The sequence below is a fragment of the Sinocyclocheilus rhinocerous genome, unplaced genomic scaffold, assembly GCF_001515625.1.
Source record: "Sinocyclocheilus rhinocerous isolate Xijiao unplaced genomic scaffold, SAMN03320098_v1.1 scaffold291, whole genome shotgun sequence".
Lineage (NCBI taxonomy): Eukaryota > Metazoa > Chordata > Actinopteri > Cypriniformes > Cyprinidae > Sinocyclocheilus > Sinocyclocheilus rhinocerous.
The window spans coordinates 113,099-128,571 of NW_015640451.1; the positions used below are offsets into that span (position 1 = coordinate 113,099).

Consider the following 15,473-nt stretch of genomic DNA (forward strand, 5'->3'; position numbering starts at 1 on the left):
AATGCACGATGGGAAATGTAGTTCTACTCAACACACTGACGTCACATGGAGGTCGCGGGAGAAAAAAAAGAGGAAAATATTTATTTTTTCTGTTTTAATTGTTTGCTTGCTTAATTTGTGTTCTTATATTGAAAGCAAGACTTTTTTTGTAGTGAGATATAATAAATATTAATTGACAAATGCACTTTATGTTACCATTTTATTATTTTTAAGGTAAATTTTAAAGGTAGTTTTTTTAATTATTATATTTGAATGCAATGGTCGGCAAATAGTAATACTAACATTTCATTTATTTTCTCATATTGCTGAAGATTTAATTCATTCACATGTGTGACTGTATGGCTAGCAGCTTTAAAGTCAACATGAAACAAAATAACTTGGAACAACTTCAACAATCTGATGCAGTGTTGTCAAATAAAACTATTAAAAATTGTTTTTGGTAACTGAAATCAAATCAAATATAATTATTAAAAACCTAAACTTAAAAACAAAAACTTAAACTCGTTGCAACACATCTAATTTTCATTTAAGTTGAAGAACTAAAATTACCAAAACTGAAATAAACATGTATTAAATCTATAAATATATATTTTTAAAAAAGCACATACTAAAGCTAGTATTGAAATGAAAATGTAAAAATAAAAGCTAAAATATCAATAAATACTATAATAGTAACAATAATAGTAATAGTAGTATAAAAATACTGAAAATCTTACATCATCAATCCCTCTTATTTTAATCAGCAGTCATTATAGAAACACTTTCTCACCATCCAATCTGTTATATAACCAAGTCCCAATGGCATTTCTGTTGTTGAATATTGTTTTTCACTCTAGTAGTTTTTTTATTATTATATTTGAATGAAATGGACGGCAAATAGTAATACCAATATTACATTTATTTTGCCTTTTCTTTTTCTCTCATTGTTTTTTTCTCATGTAAAAAAATCTTATTTTATCTATTCAGATTTTCTGTTTTTATTTCTTACAGTAAATTTTAGTGACATTTATGTCCTTCACAGCAAAAAGAACGATGACGTTCAATGGGGAAAAAAAGTGAGTCACATGACACGTCACGTGATGACAGTGTGTGAAGCATGTTTGATATAAAACATAAATGAACGCACGAGCCACAGAAGTATGTTCCAAAATAAAACTCCTCGGTTGTCCGTGTGGCTCAAAATAAAGCCTCTTTGCTGGACTTAGATTCAGTGTTCATCTGACTAAAATGGTGTCTTATTTTCTGCTTTATAACATTTAATCTATAGACATAACAGAATAAATACCCTGATCTTTAACAAAGCATTTCAGTGAAGAAAAAAACTAAACTAAATATCTTTGAGATATGCTTCCAATAACAGGCTGCAATATAAAAAACAAACAAATAAATAGGCAGAGCAAAGCATTGAGTATAAAAGCATCGAGTACAATTTGCACTGAATTTCAGATTATATTACTCATAAACTCATTTACAGTTGCATTTCAGTGCAAAAAATTAAAACTTCAACACTATATTGCCTTAAAATCCACTGTGTGCAAATAAAAAAATAATTAAAAAAAACATAGCAGAGCATCCACACATCTCTAAATACATACAGTTTAATCATAAAACATCTTCTCTCCATGTTCTAATCATATTTAAAGAAAAAAAGAGAAATAAGCAATAAGAAACAAGCATTTTACTCAGTTGCATTTCAGTGCAAAAAATTAAAACTTCGACACTATATTGCCTTAAAATCCACTGTGTGCAAATAAAAAAATAATAAAAAAAAACATAGCAGAGCATCCACACATCTCTAAATACATACAGTTTAATCATAAAACATCTTCTCTCCATGTTCTAATCATATTTAAAGAAAAAAAGAGAAATAAGCAATAAGAAACAAGCATTTTACTCAGGCCAGATTTAATTGAAGATTGTTTTTCTGTGCACCAAATAAAGTTAGGTTGTGATTAAGTAGTGGTATTTCAACAAAAGTAGAAAGATGAACAAAGGTCAAGATCACGATTTAAGCTTTCACTTTAAGAACTGAACCCAAGTCTAATGACGACAGGCTAAAACCAAATTCATCAGATAACTAAAATAAATAAAAATGCTTTCAAAACTATGATATAGCACGGAGAAATAAATGTTTTGACAAATTTCGAGATGAACGCTCAGCCCATATGAAGCATATGAACAGAGCCAAGGTAGATCACAGGGTCCTTAAGACTTCAAATTAGCAAGCGAATGAGCCAAATCAGTGCAAAACAACTCTAATGGCAGAAAACGAGCATCAAAACACGAGCAGATATTTTGCTGGTATCAGTAGCATAACATCGTGAAACCATCTAATGGCGATCGAGAAATATATTACATTATGCACGTCACAAAGTCCATTAAAGTTGCCTGCGGTACAGATCCGAGCACACGCATGTCAAATTAAGAGCACTGGTGTTACACAAGGAATGTTGAATTCATGGAATACAAATGAAATCGATCTTAAATAACAGCACTGACTGGGAAAAGCGTTTCCGGATCAAGGCAGTCCATGAGAAACTGAAGTCAGCTGTTGGTCAGTGTTAAAGCGTGTTCAGGCGTTGAGGGCCCTCCAGCGGTCGCTGTCGATGCTGTGTCCTCCGCTGAAGGGCCCCGACACCACGTCATCCAGATACGCTCCGGAGCCGTCGATCTGCGTGCTGGAGTACGAGCCGTGATCCAGATTAGATTGATCAAAAGTGTAAGTACAAAAGATTTCTATTTCAAATAAATGCTGTTTTTAAGCTTTCTGTTCATCTGTGAATCGTGAAAAAAGAAAAAAAAAAAAAATCACGGTTTCCACAAAAATATTGAACGGTTTTCAACATTGATAAAAATCAGAAATGTTTCTTGAGCAGCTAAACAGCATCTTAGAATGATTTCTGAAGGTCATGTGACTCTTACGGAAGCCCTTTTCCACCATATTCAAAAAACTGTATGTATTGTAATTATGAGTGAAAATTATTAGAAAAAGTCATAATTATGACATCAACAAAATGCTAAAAAAAATTACTTTTAGGTCATAATCATGACTCATAACTATGACTTAGTCTCTCAGAAGTTCAATTTTTTTTTTGTCATAATCAGGACTTGTGTCATAATTATGATTTATCAAAGCATGTTTTTTATGTGGCAGAAATAGGTTTCCCTAATTACAATTCCAAAATATATGAGATATAAGATAAATAAGGACAATTATGAGATAAGCCAAACTCATGACATAAAAAGTCTACACTTACAAGTCTACACTCAAGTCATAATTATGACAAAAACAATTGTGACTGTTTAGACTTTTCATGTCAATTTTCACTTGTCATGACTTTTTACCTCAATACTGGCGTTTATGTCAAAATTGCTGCTTTTTATCTGATAATTATGACTTATCTCATAATTGCAACTTTTTATGTCATAATTATCATTTGTTGTTTTTTTTTCTTATGTGGTGGAAATGGGTTTCCATAGACACTGAAGACTGGAGTAATGATGCTAAAACATTCCGCTTTGCATCGCAGGAATAAATGTTTTACAATATATTCACATCTAAAGCAGTCATACAAATTGTAACAATATTTCACAACATTACTATTTTTGATCACATAAATGCAGCCTTGGTTTTTTTTCAAAAACATTAAAAACTCTTAATGGCCGCAAACGTTTTGAATGGTAGTACATAATGGTAATCTTTTTTACTGAGGAGATGTTATGTATGTTAACTATGAATTATTGATATACAAAAACCAGATAGTATCAGTGGCATCCAGCAAAAGTGTATCAATTTGATATATCATTTTGTATAAATGTCAAAAACCACAATGAGTGTCGGGCAATATCTGTAACCATGTTTTTAAAAACACTACAATAAAAAAGGATTTTATTTTTATTTATAAAAGTCTGGAACAGGGAAATTACCACGCTTATCCTCTCATGGTATCAGAAGTGCTCCGACTTTGCCACATTTTTGGATCGTTTCTGTAAAATTCTGTTTAAAACTATCCAAACAGAAAGGACTTCCACAGACGTCCAATAGAACGAGTAAAAGCTTGTAGAATAATATGATGGTTGGCCACATTTGCTAAGAGCAGTAATGTCTTTAAGGTGGTGTTTAGTGCAGGACAACAGCATTTCTCTTGCTCTTTTGAAATAAAGAGTTTGACATGGCATATAGAAACACTCACAACTCAAAACTTCCCCATGAGGTAACGCACGACTGCTTTTGGAGCCTGAATTAAAAATAAATCCTACAAAAGTGCCGAATATGGCATTTTGCGGAAGTTGAAACCCACAGCAGCCTATATTCATCTGCTCCGTGAACACAGTTCCTCATGCACAACTAAAGCATGATAATATGTCTCTGTCTAGAGGCTGCATCGACTGAGACGTCTGTAATATCCTGTGACTGAATCACAGGTGGATCTACTTACCCGAAGAATCCTTTGAGGAACGTCACATAGATCAGAGGAGCAAAGACGGAAAAGTACAGGAATGTGGTCACATCCACACAGCTGCAAACACACAGAGAGGAACAGATACACAGAAAACTCAGTTTGAAACCATTCTGGTAATCTGGCATCCACTTAAATGTAGAGATAATTCATTTGTAGAATTTTGAAAAAGGCCAAATAAATAAATATGATGATATAAAATGAATGAGAAATATTTAAGGTTTTTATTATTGTAGCATTCTCAAATCATGAGACAAACATTCTCAAATTCATTTCACAAACTTTTCCCTCACATTTTATGCAAATAAGACAATGCATATTATATGTATTATAAAAATATATTAAAAACAATTAAATTAGATGAATTAGAGAATCCAATTTTTGGGGTCTTTATCTACATGCACCTTTTAGTCTAAAGAGCAGGACGTATTGCCAAATATTTGCTATAACAGATATAAAGATAGCAGATGAAATTTATACAAACTTTTTAAAATCTAATTAGTTTACAAAATATATTTGAAAACTATTACAAATTGCATTATCTAACACTAGCATTTCTGTTAAGTGGCTAACTGCACTGCTCCAACAGTATACCCTAGTAAAAAATAAATAAAAAAAACCTATGCCATAATTTATTTAAAATACATGTTTCCATACTAAGTATACGTCAAATCTACTAACATATCTATTGACATATCAATTCAAACTTACTGATATAAAATTATAATTAAACTTTATTTGGAGTATTTCTTTATCATCATCATCATCTGAATGCTTCCTACACGATGAACACTGCATTTACTCACATGGTAACGAGATCCGCTCTCTGACTGGAGTTTTAGGTAGGATGACTATCAGGGAATACACCTAAAACAGATTATATCGCAGAATAAAACATTAATAATTCAATATATATAAACACAATATGGTTTCATAAGAAAGGAGAAGTAACTGATTAGATACCAGGAAAAAGAAACAGGAACTGGCCAACCAGAAGTGGCGCCCGCCGTGGCCGTAGATGTTGAAGTCTTTGGCGGAGAGATGTTTGTCCGGGAAACGAATCTCCAGAGTCCCCTGAGAGAGCAAGAGATGCTGCATTACAGCAATAACTCACTAGAAGTGAATGTATCACAGCTAAGTGTGTCTTTACACACAGCGGCACTTAAAACTCATTATTTATCCGTTTGAATTAATCAGATCATTAACATCCAACTCAACAGATGTTTTTCAAGGACATATATTCAGCAGTTTTTGTATAAATGTGACCCTGGAGCACAAAACCAGTCATAAGGGTCAATTTTGTGAAATTGAGATGTATACATCATCTGAAAGCTGGATAAATAAGCTTTCCATTGATGTATGGTTTGTTAGGATAGAACAATATTTGGCTGAGATACAACTATTTGAAAATCTGGAATCTGAGGGTGCAAAAAAATCTAAATATTGAGAAAATCATCTTTAAAGTTGTCCAAATGAAGTTCTTAGCAATGCATATTACTAATCAAAAATTAAGTTTTGATATATTTACGGTAAGAAATTCACAAAATATCTTTACTTAATATCCTAATGATTTTTGGCATAAAAAAAAATAGATAATTTTGACCCATACAATGTATTGTAGGCTATTGCTACAAATATACCCCAGCGACTTAAGACTGCTTTTGTGCTCCAGGGTCACAAAAGTGTAATGAATGGCTGTTGCGTAACACACCTGTGTGATGGAGTAGGCCAGAGACAGGACCGCAGTGATGGCCAACACACGCTTGATGCTGGACTTGCTCTCCAGATGGCCTGAGCAAACACAATCAGCAAACACCACACATTAACAGAAAGAGCTACACACTAAAAGACCCTTTGTTTTCAAGGGCTCTCACTGCACAGCAAGTTACAACACAACAGGTACCTTTAGAAAACATGGAAATCACTGTCACTAGTGTTGCTTTTGTTAACTAAAACTGCAAAATAATAATAATAATAATATTTTAGGGACCAATTATCACTATTCCTAAACAATAGCATTACTTAAAAAAACATAAAAAATCATTTTCTATAATTGAAATACAGCTGGAATAAAATTAAAATATAAAATATTAGACCCAAAACAACAACAACAATGTGAAAACCTAAAAATGATAATTAAAAATGTTGAATGCTGGCTTGGCAACTCACTCAAATTAATAAGTTTAAGTGCTAAAATTACTAAAACTGAAATAAAGCTAAATAGAAAACTTAATGTACTTATTTAATTAGTGAAACTTAAAATTAAAATGACAACAAAAATATAAAAATAAAAGCAAAAAAAAAAAAAAAAAAAAAGAGTTAATACTGTGATAGATTAATAATACTAACATTACATTTTCACCCATTTGAAAAATGTGATTTTTATAAGAAACTGAATCACATTTGAGATCCGAAACAAACACAATGCAGGAACGTACCGAAAGCCAGTCCCAGTATGATGACGCTGAGCTCAATAGCCAATAAAAAGAACCTCGTGATTTCCCAAAGCACCTGTAAACACACAGAAATCACTGATGAATTCACAACATAATCACAGCACTGCGTTCATCACAGCGTCAGCAAACCTAATACATCTGACGTCAGAACAGACTACGCTTGCTTTCTGAATTCATCTTCCTGCTCTGATTATGAATGATTCATCAGTCACGTTATTGTAATTAAATAAATGTTTGTTTTACAATCCATCAACATAATATAAGAAGTTGCTCCACCTCAACTTGTCACTGACTACCCTGTTTCAATAAAAAGACTACCGTTTAAAACTTTGACGTTGGTCAGATTTGTAAATGTTTTTGAAAGAAGTCTCTTCTGCTCAACAAAGCTGCCTTTATTTGATCAAAACAGTAAAACCAGTAAAATTATGAAATATTATTAAAATTTAAAATAGCTTAGTTTAATAGTTTTCTACTTGAATATATTGTAAATTATAATTTATTTCTGTGATTTTCAGCATCATTCCTCCAGTCTTCAGTGTCACATGATCTTCAGAAATCATTCTAATATGCTGATTTGCTGCTCAAGAAACATTTCTGATTATTAGCATATGTTGAAAACAGTTCACTGCTTCAGATTTTTGTGGAAACCTTGACACATTTTATATTTCAGGATTATGTGATGAATAGAAAAATCAAAAGAACAGCATTTATTTGAAAGAGAAATCTTTTGTAACATTAGAAATGTCTTTACTTTTGATCAGTTTAATGCACAAAAGTTCTCACGGTATAAACATTTTCTGACTGGAAACCTTTGAACTGTAGTATGTCAAATACAATAAATAACTTGATACTAAGTCGAATGGAATATAATGAAAAATCACAATATCAAAACGGGAATGAGTCATGCTTTGCATGTTTTAAATGTTTTTAAACATTAATTTGTTTTCAGAGCAAGAGAAAGCAAAATGTAGAACAATGACTACAGAAGCTTTTGGTGGTGTCATAAAACGTTTAAAACGCAAAAAGTTGTGCTTTCAGATGCAGATTTGGTAGATATTACCATAATTAATTCAAGATTGACAGAAGTTAGCGTGAAGTCCTCATGTGTGTGTTTTCACCTTGTCTATGAGTGTGGCGGCGCTGGATGTGCTGACGGTCATGGAGACGATGGCACGTGTGATTCCTACAGCCGCCACCACGAACACCTGAGTGGCACGAGAGAAAGAGTCCGTCAGAGCAAACCTGAGCAGAAAACACTAACTCCACTGCATGCAAACCTTCAGCTCACGCGGGACGCTCTGCTGCTTACCAGTATGTAAAACGCCACGAATATGGGGCTGGAGGTCAGACGGATCTTAGCGCGAGCAGAAGGAAGCTTCCACATCAGGAAGACCAGGAAAGCCACGTTTGGGACGAGCAGCATCAAGTCCCAGTAACGAACCCTGACGGAGAAACAGAGACGGAGAGTTACGAATCAGACCAAAACAGAGGCTTTAGTGCTGTGACACGGTGCTCATTAAACATGTTTAGATTAAACAGCACAGAAACCAGCCGTTTATTACTACAATACTAGACCACACACACAGACACACACACACAGACACACACACACACACACACAAACACACACACACACACACACACTCTCTCTCTCTCCCTCTCACACACACACACAAACAGACGCTCGTCTAAAACTGGAATTTCAACTTTTCATGCTGTGATGGAAAGCACCTATTTATCCACACAAACACCTCCTGGGAACCAAAACAAAAAGTTTAAGCTGAAGTCTTAAAACTGAAATTAAAAAATAAAATTGCAAAAAAAAATGAGGTTTGAGGCTAATTTTCCTCTTCAACAAGTTCTCTTCATAAAAACGAAAAGATATAAATGAGACCCTGGACCACAAAACCAGCCATAAGGGTCAATTTTTTAAGTTTAGGGAATTATTTGATTATATAATGTTTGCGGCTGGTTTAATATATAATTCTGTATATTAACCTGTTGTGAGATAACATACATTACCAATCAAAAGTTTGGGGTCAGTAACCTTTTTTTTTTTTTTTAAAGAAATTAAAAATGTAATTTTTATTCAGCAAGGACACTATACATTGTAAAAAATGTAAAGACATTTATAATGGAACAAAAGATTTATATGTGACACTGAAGACTGGAGGAATGATGCTGAAGATTCAGCTTTGATCACAGCAATAAATTACATTTGAACAGATATTCACACAGAAAACAGTTATTTGAAATTATAACAATATTTCACAATATTCATGTTTTTACTTTTTTAATCAAATAAATGCAGCCTTGGCGAGCAGAAGAGACTTCTTTTAAAAACATCTCACTGACACTAAACTCTTGAATGGTAATTTAATACAAAAAAATTACTGTAATAATGAGAAAATTATTTTGTCAAAGTTTCATAAGAAATACTGATCATTTTTGGTGAAGTTTGAAAATGTTTTCCTCAGAAGTTTACTTACAACATACAATAGATAACCCAAAACAATAGACCTACGGTTTTTCTTTCTACATAATTTGCTGATTTATGATTTTAAAGACGAGGAGAGGAAGTTGTCATGAAAAGCACCAAACATCTGCTGTCTCTGAAGATATTCTGAGCTCAGAGTCGTTCACCAACACAAACCCAACTGTCCCAGGAGAACCAGATGTGATTTTTTATAAAATTACAGAGGACAGTCCCGTTTGATAGAGTCACTACAAGCACAGAAACGAAAGCAGAACTGAAAGCTCATGTTGTAAAAATCCTCCAGCACTCAAATCACATTTCACGCGCCTCAAGCGTCTTCTGTTAGATCCAACACAAGATCATCTGTATCTGAGGAATACTCTTCAGTATATGAGCTCAAAAACTACACGCATTCAGGCGTTCAAACATGGCAGAGAGCCCAGATGAAAACTGCAGTCAGTTTCAGCACACGGAAATGCAAAATAAAACTACATGAATAAATACATACAAATAAATAAAAACATGAAATCACAAATCCTTGACCTGTCACTTAGTTAAACTGAAAAAAGAAAAAAAAAACTACTTGCAAATTTACAGCAACTAGACATGCACATACCATATAATAGCAATAAGGACACATTTGTGACCCTGGAGCACAAAAGCAGTCTTAAGTCGCTGGGGTATATTTGTAGCAATAGCCAACAATACATTGTATGGGTCAAAATTATTGAGTTTTCTTTTATGCCAAAAATCATTAGGATAACTGCATCAGTCACAGTCTCCAGCATTCTGGATTAAACCTCTGCAAAACACACAACTCCTGCAGTTTACACTCATATATGATATACAGACATATAGAGCATACAAGCAACTTATTTGAACGTAAAGCACAGATTTCTAGGAGTTCACCATAAAAAATGCAGAAGATTAGATTCACAACTGTGTCAATATAACACAAAGACACGTAAAGAACTTTAACATTTAAAAATGAGAAATGTTGCCTTGGCAACTAACTGAAATAAAAATAAGGTTTAGTACTAAAATTACTAAAACGGAAATAAAAAGAAATTAAAGCTAGAAATATTAAAAAATTAAAAAAACGAATAATAATTACTAAAATTAAAGATGAAATAAATGTTACATTTTGTAAGAGATCGGAATGTTTCGAACGTATGAAACGCAACAAAGTTTCTCCGCTGGAATGTGTGTGTATTTACACAGATATGATGTTACATAACACACTCACATCCAAATGTGATCAGAAACAACAGACACTGACCCAAACACACGCATAAAGCGTCAGTGAACTAGAATCTTCTGTATGTTCACTGCACGAGTGCGACATGTTTATATTGTAATGCATCATGTGACAGATTTCACACACAGCACGCGGATATATCAGCTGATAAACCTCAAAAACACAGCTCACCTTTAACTGTTAATGATCTCAGATCAGAGCCGGTGCGCTTCAGTATTAACGTGATCATAAGTTATTAGTTGAGGCATAATAACTTTCGTCGGTGGCTTGTTGTTTACAGACGGAACGAAATGATGCGTCAGTCGCGATTCGCTTGTCAGATAAAAGTCGGCGTCAATGCGTCATCGCATCAAAGATGGCCGCCATCTATGAACCCTTTCACAATAAAAGACTCAACGAAACCACTAAATACGTATTTGTGTACGTTTAATTGCTACTTTGATAGCTTATGCTGTACTGTAGCTTAATTTCATTTAACTTTATTTTATTTTGCACTAATATTTTATTTATATGTGTTGATATTTCTTTGATTTGCACTTGTTGTCATATTACTTAATTTAAATCTTATTTTAAACAATGAATACACATGTATGTTTTACACAAAATACCATTACCAATAGTTTTTTTTTGCGATTATAATAAAGCACACTAAAATTTTAATTTATATAAACAAAAACGACACCGAAGACCCCTCTTGTAGGCGACACTTCAAAATAAAAGCCTATTCGCCCTTCCGAAGTCGATGGCAGCCATGTAGGCAACCCTTCAAAATAAAAGACAAACATTAAAATAAAAAACTTTGGAGTTTAGGAAAAAAAAACAAAAAAAACAATACGATACAATATTTATACAATAAATAGTACAGTATAATGCAGTATTTAGAAAAAAGGTAGATTCTACTGTTTATTTAAATTTAGACAGAAACAAGTATTAATACACATGTTAAAAGAAAAGCACAGCACAGAAACAGAATTCAAAATGTTTTAAATGTAATGTGGTCTTGTACTATTGAAGTTAAACAAATGCCACATGCTTAAATGCAACATCACATGCATTGAACTGACACTGAACATACACCGAGGAACACTGTATATGATCAAATGAAATACTCCAACGGAATGCATGTGACAATCTATTGTAGAATGATGCATTCAATACGTAAGTGAACATTAATGACGTATTGCATCATAACATTATGACAACGGGATAAGAACGGATGCATGAGGTCTAAGAAATTATTTGAGCAATTCGATGCATAAGGTGAAAGCAGAAACAAGTGGGTTTCTTCAATCACTAGTTTACAGTGATGTGTGCTTTGGGTTGACCAGACATCATCCTAACAGCCAGATACACCGGCTGCGTGAAGCGGACTTTAAAAGTGTGCAGGTGAGTTTTATCTCCACTCACATCACTGACGCTGTAAAACGCTAAAGTGCCAGTGCTAAAGCTGAGGCGTATCTCCATTCTCTTCAGAGACGGCGTGCGTCTAAGCGGCGTGTCCTTTCCTTTCTCGTACGCCCTCAGAAGGTTATCGCAGTACATGAGGCACCAGGATCCAGCGCTGCTCTCCAGACCGCTTCCAGAACCAGATCTGGGCAGTTCGCCGTAACACACGGCCAGAACCCAAGCACAGCCTTCAGCCTGGAACTCCCAGAGATGTTCTCCTCGGACGAAGCTCTGGGAGCTCAAAGCCTGGAAGAAACTGGAAAACCTCCGAGATCTGGCCGGATACGGCTGTTTGGCTGCGCTAAAAGACACCGTTTTGAGGTCTTCGGATAAGACCAGGTTGGGATGGATGGTATCGGGGTCGAAGGTGACCTCGGATGGGTTGAGAACGACGCGTAAGGCCCGCTGAGTGGATCCGAGTCCGAGACGGAGTTGGGTATTTTGGTGCTCGATCTTCTCACAGACTTTCTTCAAACTGCTGGATAACTCCAGATCGCTTGAGGAGTCCTGCAAAGGCTCCAGGGTCAAGCTGGAGACCTGGTTCTCCACGTCTCGGACTCCATCAATAAAACACGCGTCATCCATCTCGTCCATTAACGCGTCGACCTGAAGTCCAGCAGATCTCAGCGGCTTCTGGAGGTCTGACAGCATTCGCACTCTTTTCCCAACAGCATCTTCTCTGGGTCTCAACTCGGCCTCCAGAAGCTTCAAAGCAGTCGTGCTGTAGGTCTTCACCAGCTCTGCGATCTCCTCCAATACGCTGCTCACATCTTTCCTCAGATCTGCGTGTGCTGCTTTAACCGCAGCCTCTCTGGCCTTTTCCTTACTCGCCAGATCATCTACTAGAGCCAGCTTTTCTTGAAGACTAGTTATGACGGGATTCAGTCTAGACCTCCGTTCATTGGTTTCAGTCTCCACAAGAGAGCTTTTCCCAGAATCTGTTGATTTGCACACATCAGCGTCTTCTGGAGATGGCCGGTCATTGATTAGCTTGTCTTCTGCACTGGACTGAAGTTCACCACTGATGCTGCTGGCTTTGTAGTTCTCAACTATCTGTTTCAGTTTGATGTTTCTCGGCAGGGACTCTGGGCTGAGATGTTCCTGTCCACAAACTGGGCAGCAAAGTGCTTGATCAAATCCAGAAGTGTTGTCCCTCTCTGGTGTCTCCAGACAAACCAGGCAGAAACTGTGAGCACAGGGAAGAGTGACCGGGTCGAGGAGGAGATGGAGACAGATGGGACAGGTGAGCTCTGACTCCAAACAGCCCTCAGGAGACCCGTGTGCCATCATGACTGTCTTTGGTAACTGTGCAGTACAGACAGAGAACAGTACAGTTACATAAATGCACCTCTGGCTTTAATGCAAACTGACAAAATGCCTTCCAGTTTGGAGAGAATGTGGAAAAACAGGATTCCCTAGAAGCCCATTTCTACCTCACAGGGGGAAAAACATGGAGAATTACAATTATGGCATCAAAAGTCATAATAATGAGATTAAAAAGTTGACATTTTGAGATTTATCACAAAAAGTAGCCAAAATTACGACAAAGTCAACATTATGAGATAAAGAGTCATAATTATGATATTATTAATCGAAATTGTGGCATAAACGTTAAAATTATGACATAAAATGAGAAATTCTGAGATAAAAAGTCACATTTATTAGATAAAATTTTAAATAAGTCATAATTATTATATAAAAGGTCAAAAACGTTTTTGTCATAATTGTTCTTATGTCATAATTATGAGTTTTTCCCAACAATTTTGACTTTTTTGTCATAATTGATATCATAACATTTTATCTCACAACAATGATTTACCCAAGCATAATTTTTTGGTACATCATAATTTTGAAAATGTCATAATTATGACCAAAAATTCTCAAAATTGTGAGATGCTGCTAAGTCGTAATTATGAGATAAAAAGTCGTAATTCTGACATAAAAAGTTATGACACCACAAAATTAAGAGATAATGTCATAATTATAAGATAAAAAGTTGAAATTTTGAGATAAAAAGACAGTCTTCACTAAATGTCTGATGCTAAGACATTATTATGAGACAGAAAGTCAAAATGAGATTAAAATCATAATTCCGATATAAAAAGTCATAAATATGTCAAAACGAAGAGATTCTAAGTAGGCCTAATAGTTATTAGATAAATTCTAAATTATGAAATAAACAGTTGAAATTCTGAGATAATTATTAGACAAAAACGTTTAAATTATGACCTAAGTCATAATTATGACATAAAAGGTCAAACATTTTGTCATAATTGTTTTCTAAAAATGCAGACTTTTTATATCATAATTTATGCCATAAATTTGTTTTATGTTTTTAATCTCGCAACAATGTTTTTTTTCTGTAGCGGAGATGGGAATGATCTGCATTCTGACCGAGTTTAATATACTGATAATCATCAATCTTGTTGATATGATGCGTTCAAAACAAAAGGATATTTTATTTTTATATGGAAATAAACATCATTTGTGACCCTGGAGCACAAAAGCAGTGAAAAAATTGACCCTTATGACTGGTTTTGTGATCAGGCTGTCAGAACTAAAGCGACAGGACGCCAACTAGCGGCGAGCAGCGCGTGCTGCAGCCGTGAAGCCTGTCAGTGTAAACGAGGCTCGACTTTGACACCTTCCTCTAACTGGCTGCCCAGTGAACTGCTAAGCCACACCACTCACTTTCTCGCCAAAAATCTCGCCCTGCTGTTAATCGCGTGTAGAACAACAGTAGAAATCCTTCCAGAAAGACGTGCATGGCGCTTCCAGCTGTTTATGTGCAGCCATTTTCCAACATAAAAGCCTGGATGTCTTTGGAACTCGACGCAGATGCACGACGAACTGTGCGTTTACAATCATAACTGCAACACGATATTATATTCTCATGCGAGTCAAGGCAAACGCGATCAGACCCGTTAACGCCTTCAGTGATGATCGGTGCAGAGCTTCGTTTTCCCGCCTGCATCACTCGTCTATTACTGTATTAGCGGATCGTTTATGGGTTCAGTTAACATCACAATGTTTCATAAACTGTTCGTTTAAGATTTGTGTAATGCACTTACCTGCACTTTTCCTCCTGATGACACTTAAAGTGAGATTCAGTGCTGCTAATATCGAGGCTGGACGTTCGCTACGTGTAAAACAAGAGTTATTGTTCATCTAGCAGACAGTATGTGTGTCATTAGAGTTGAAGGAGCAGCAGATCTGCATTTACAGCCACACACACCTTTATTTAAACACACTGCTGCTTCCTGATGGAGCTTCACAGCAGCAGCGGCTCTATCTATTCATTCACATACAAACCAGTGTGATGATGATGATGATGAAGATGTACGTGATCACGCACGATGAACAAACAGCCAATTGGT

At 35.2% G+C, this 15,473-nt stretch overlaps 2 protein-coding genes across 5 annotated transcripts; both read right to left on the reverse strand.

The window, feature by feature from the left end:
* Positions 1–4,445: 4,445 nt before the first annotated feature.
* Positions 4,446–8,382, reverse strand: LOC107752856 (transmembrane protein adipocyte-associated 1 homolog). Its single transcript, XM_016568925.1, has 7 exons — positions 8,226–8,382; positions 8,035–8,121; positions 6,899–6,971; positions 6,172–6,251; positions 5,424–5,534; positions 5,267–5,327; positions 4,446–4,520 (listed from the first exon to the last, which is right to left on the reverse strand). The coding sequence occupies exons 1-7, from the start codon at positions 8,337–8,339 to the stop codon at positions 4,507–4,509; spliced, it is 540 nt and encodes a 179-aa protein (XP_016424411.1). The 5' UTR covers positions 8,340–8,382; the 3' UTR covers positions 4,446–4,506.
* Positions 8,383–10,152: 1,770 nt separating this feature from the next.
* On the reverse strand, positions 10,153–15,434 carry LOC107752857 (E3 ubiquitin-protein ligase TRIM39-like). 4 transcript variants are annotated; one of them, XM_016568926.1, is made up of 3 exons: positions 15,332–15,426; positions 15,168–15,235; positions 11,553–13,401 (listed from the first exon to the last, which is right to left on the reverse strand). In XM_016568926.1, the coding sequence occupies exon 3, from the start codon at positions 13,384–13,386 to the stop codon at positions 11,944–11,946; it is 1,443 nt and encodes a 480-aa protein (XP_016424412.1). In that variant the 5' UTR covers positions 13,387–13,401; positions 15,168–15,235; positions 15,332–15,426; the 3' UTR covers positions 11,553–11,943. The 4 variants fall into 4 exon arrangements, 1 of the variants encoding a protein (XP_016424412.1); XR_001641399.1 differs by lacking the exon at positions 11,553–13,401 and adding an exon at positions 10,153–10,194 and having other exon boundaries at positions 15,168–15,434; XR_001641398.1 differs by lacking the exons at positions 11,553–13,401; positions 15,168–15,235; positions 15,332–15,426 and adding exons at positions 10,153–10,194; positions 10,822–10,987.
* Between the last annotated feature and the right edge of the window lie 39 nt (positions 15,435–15,473).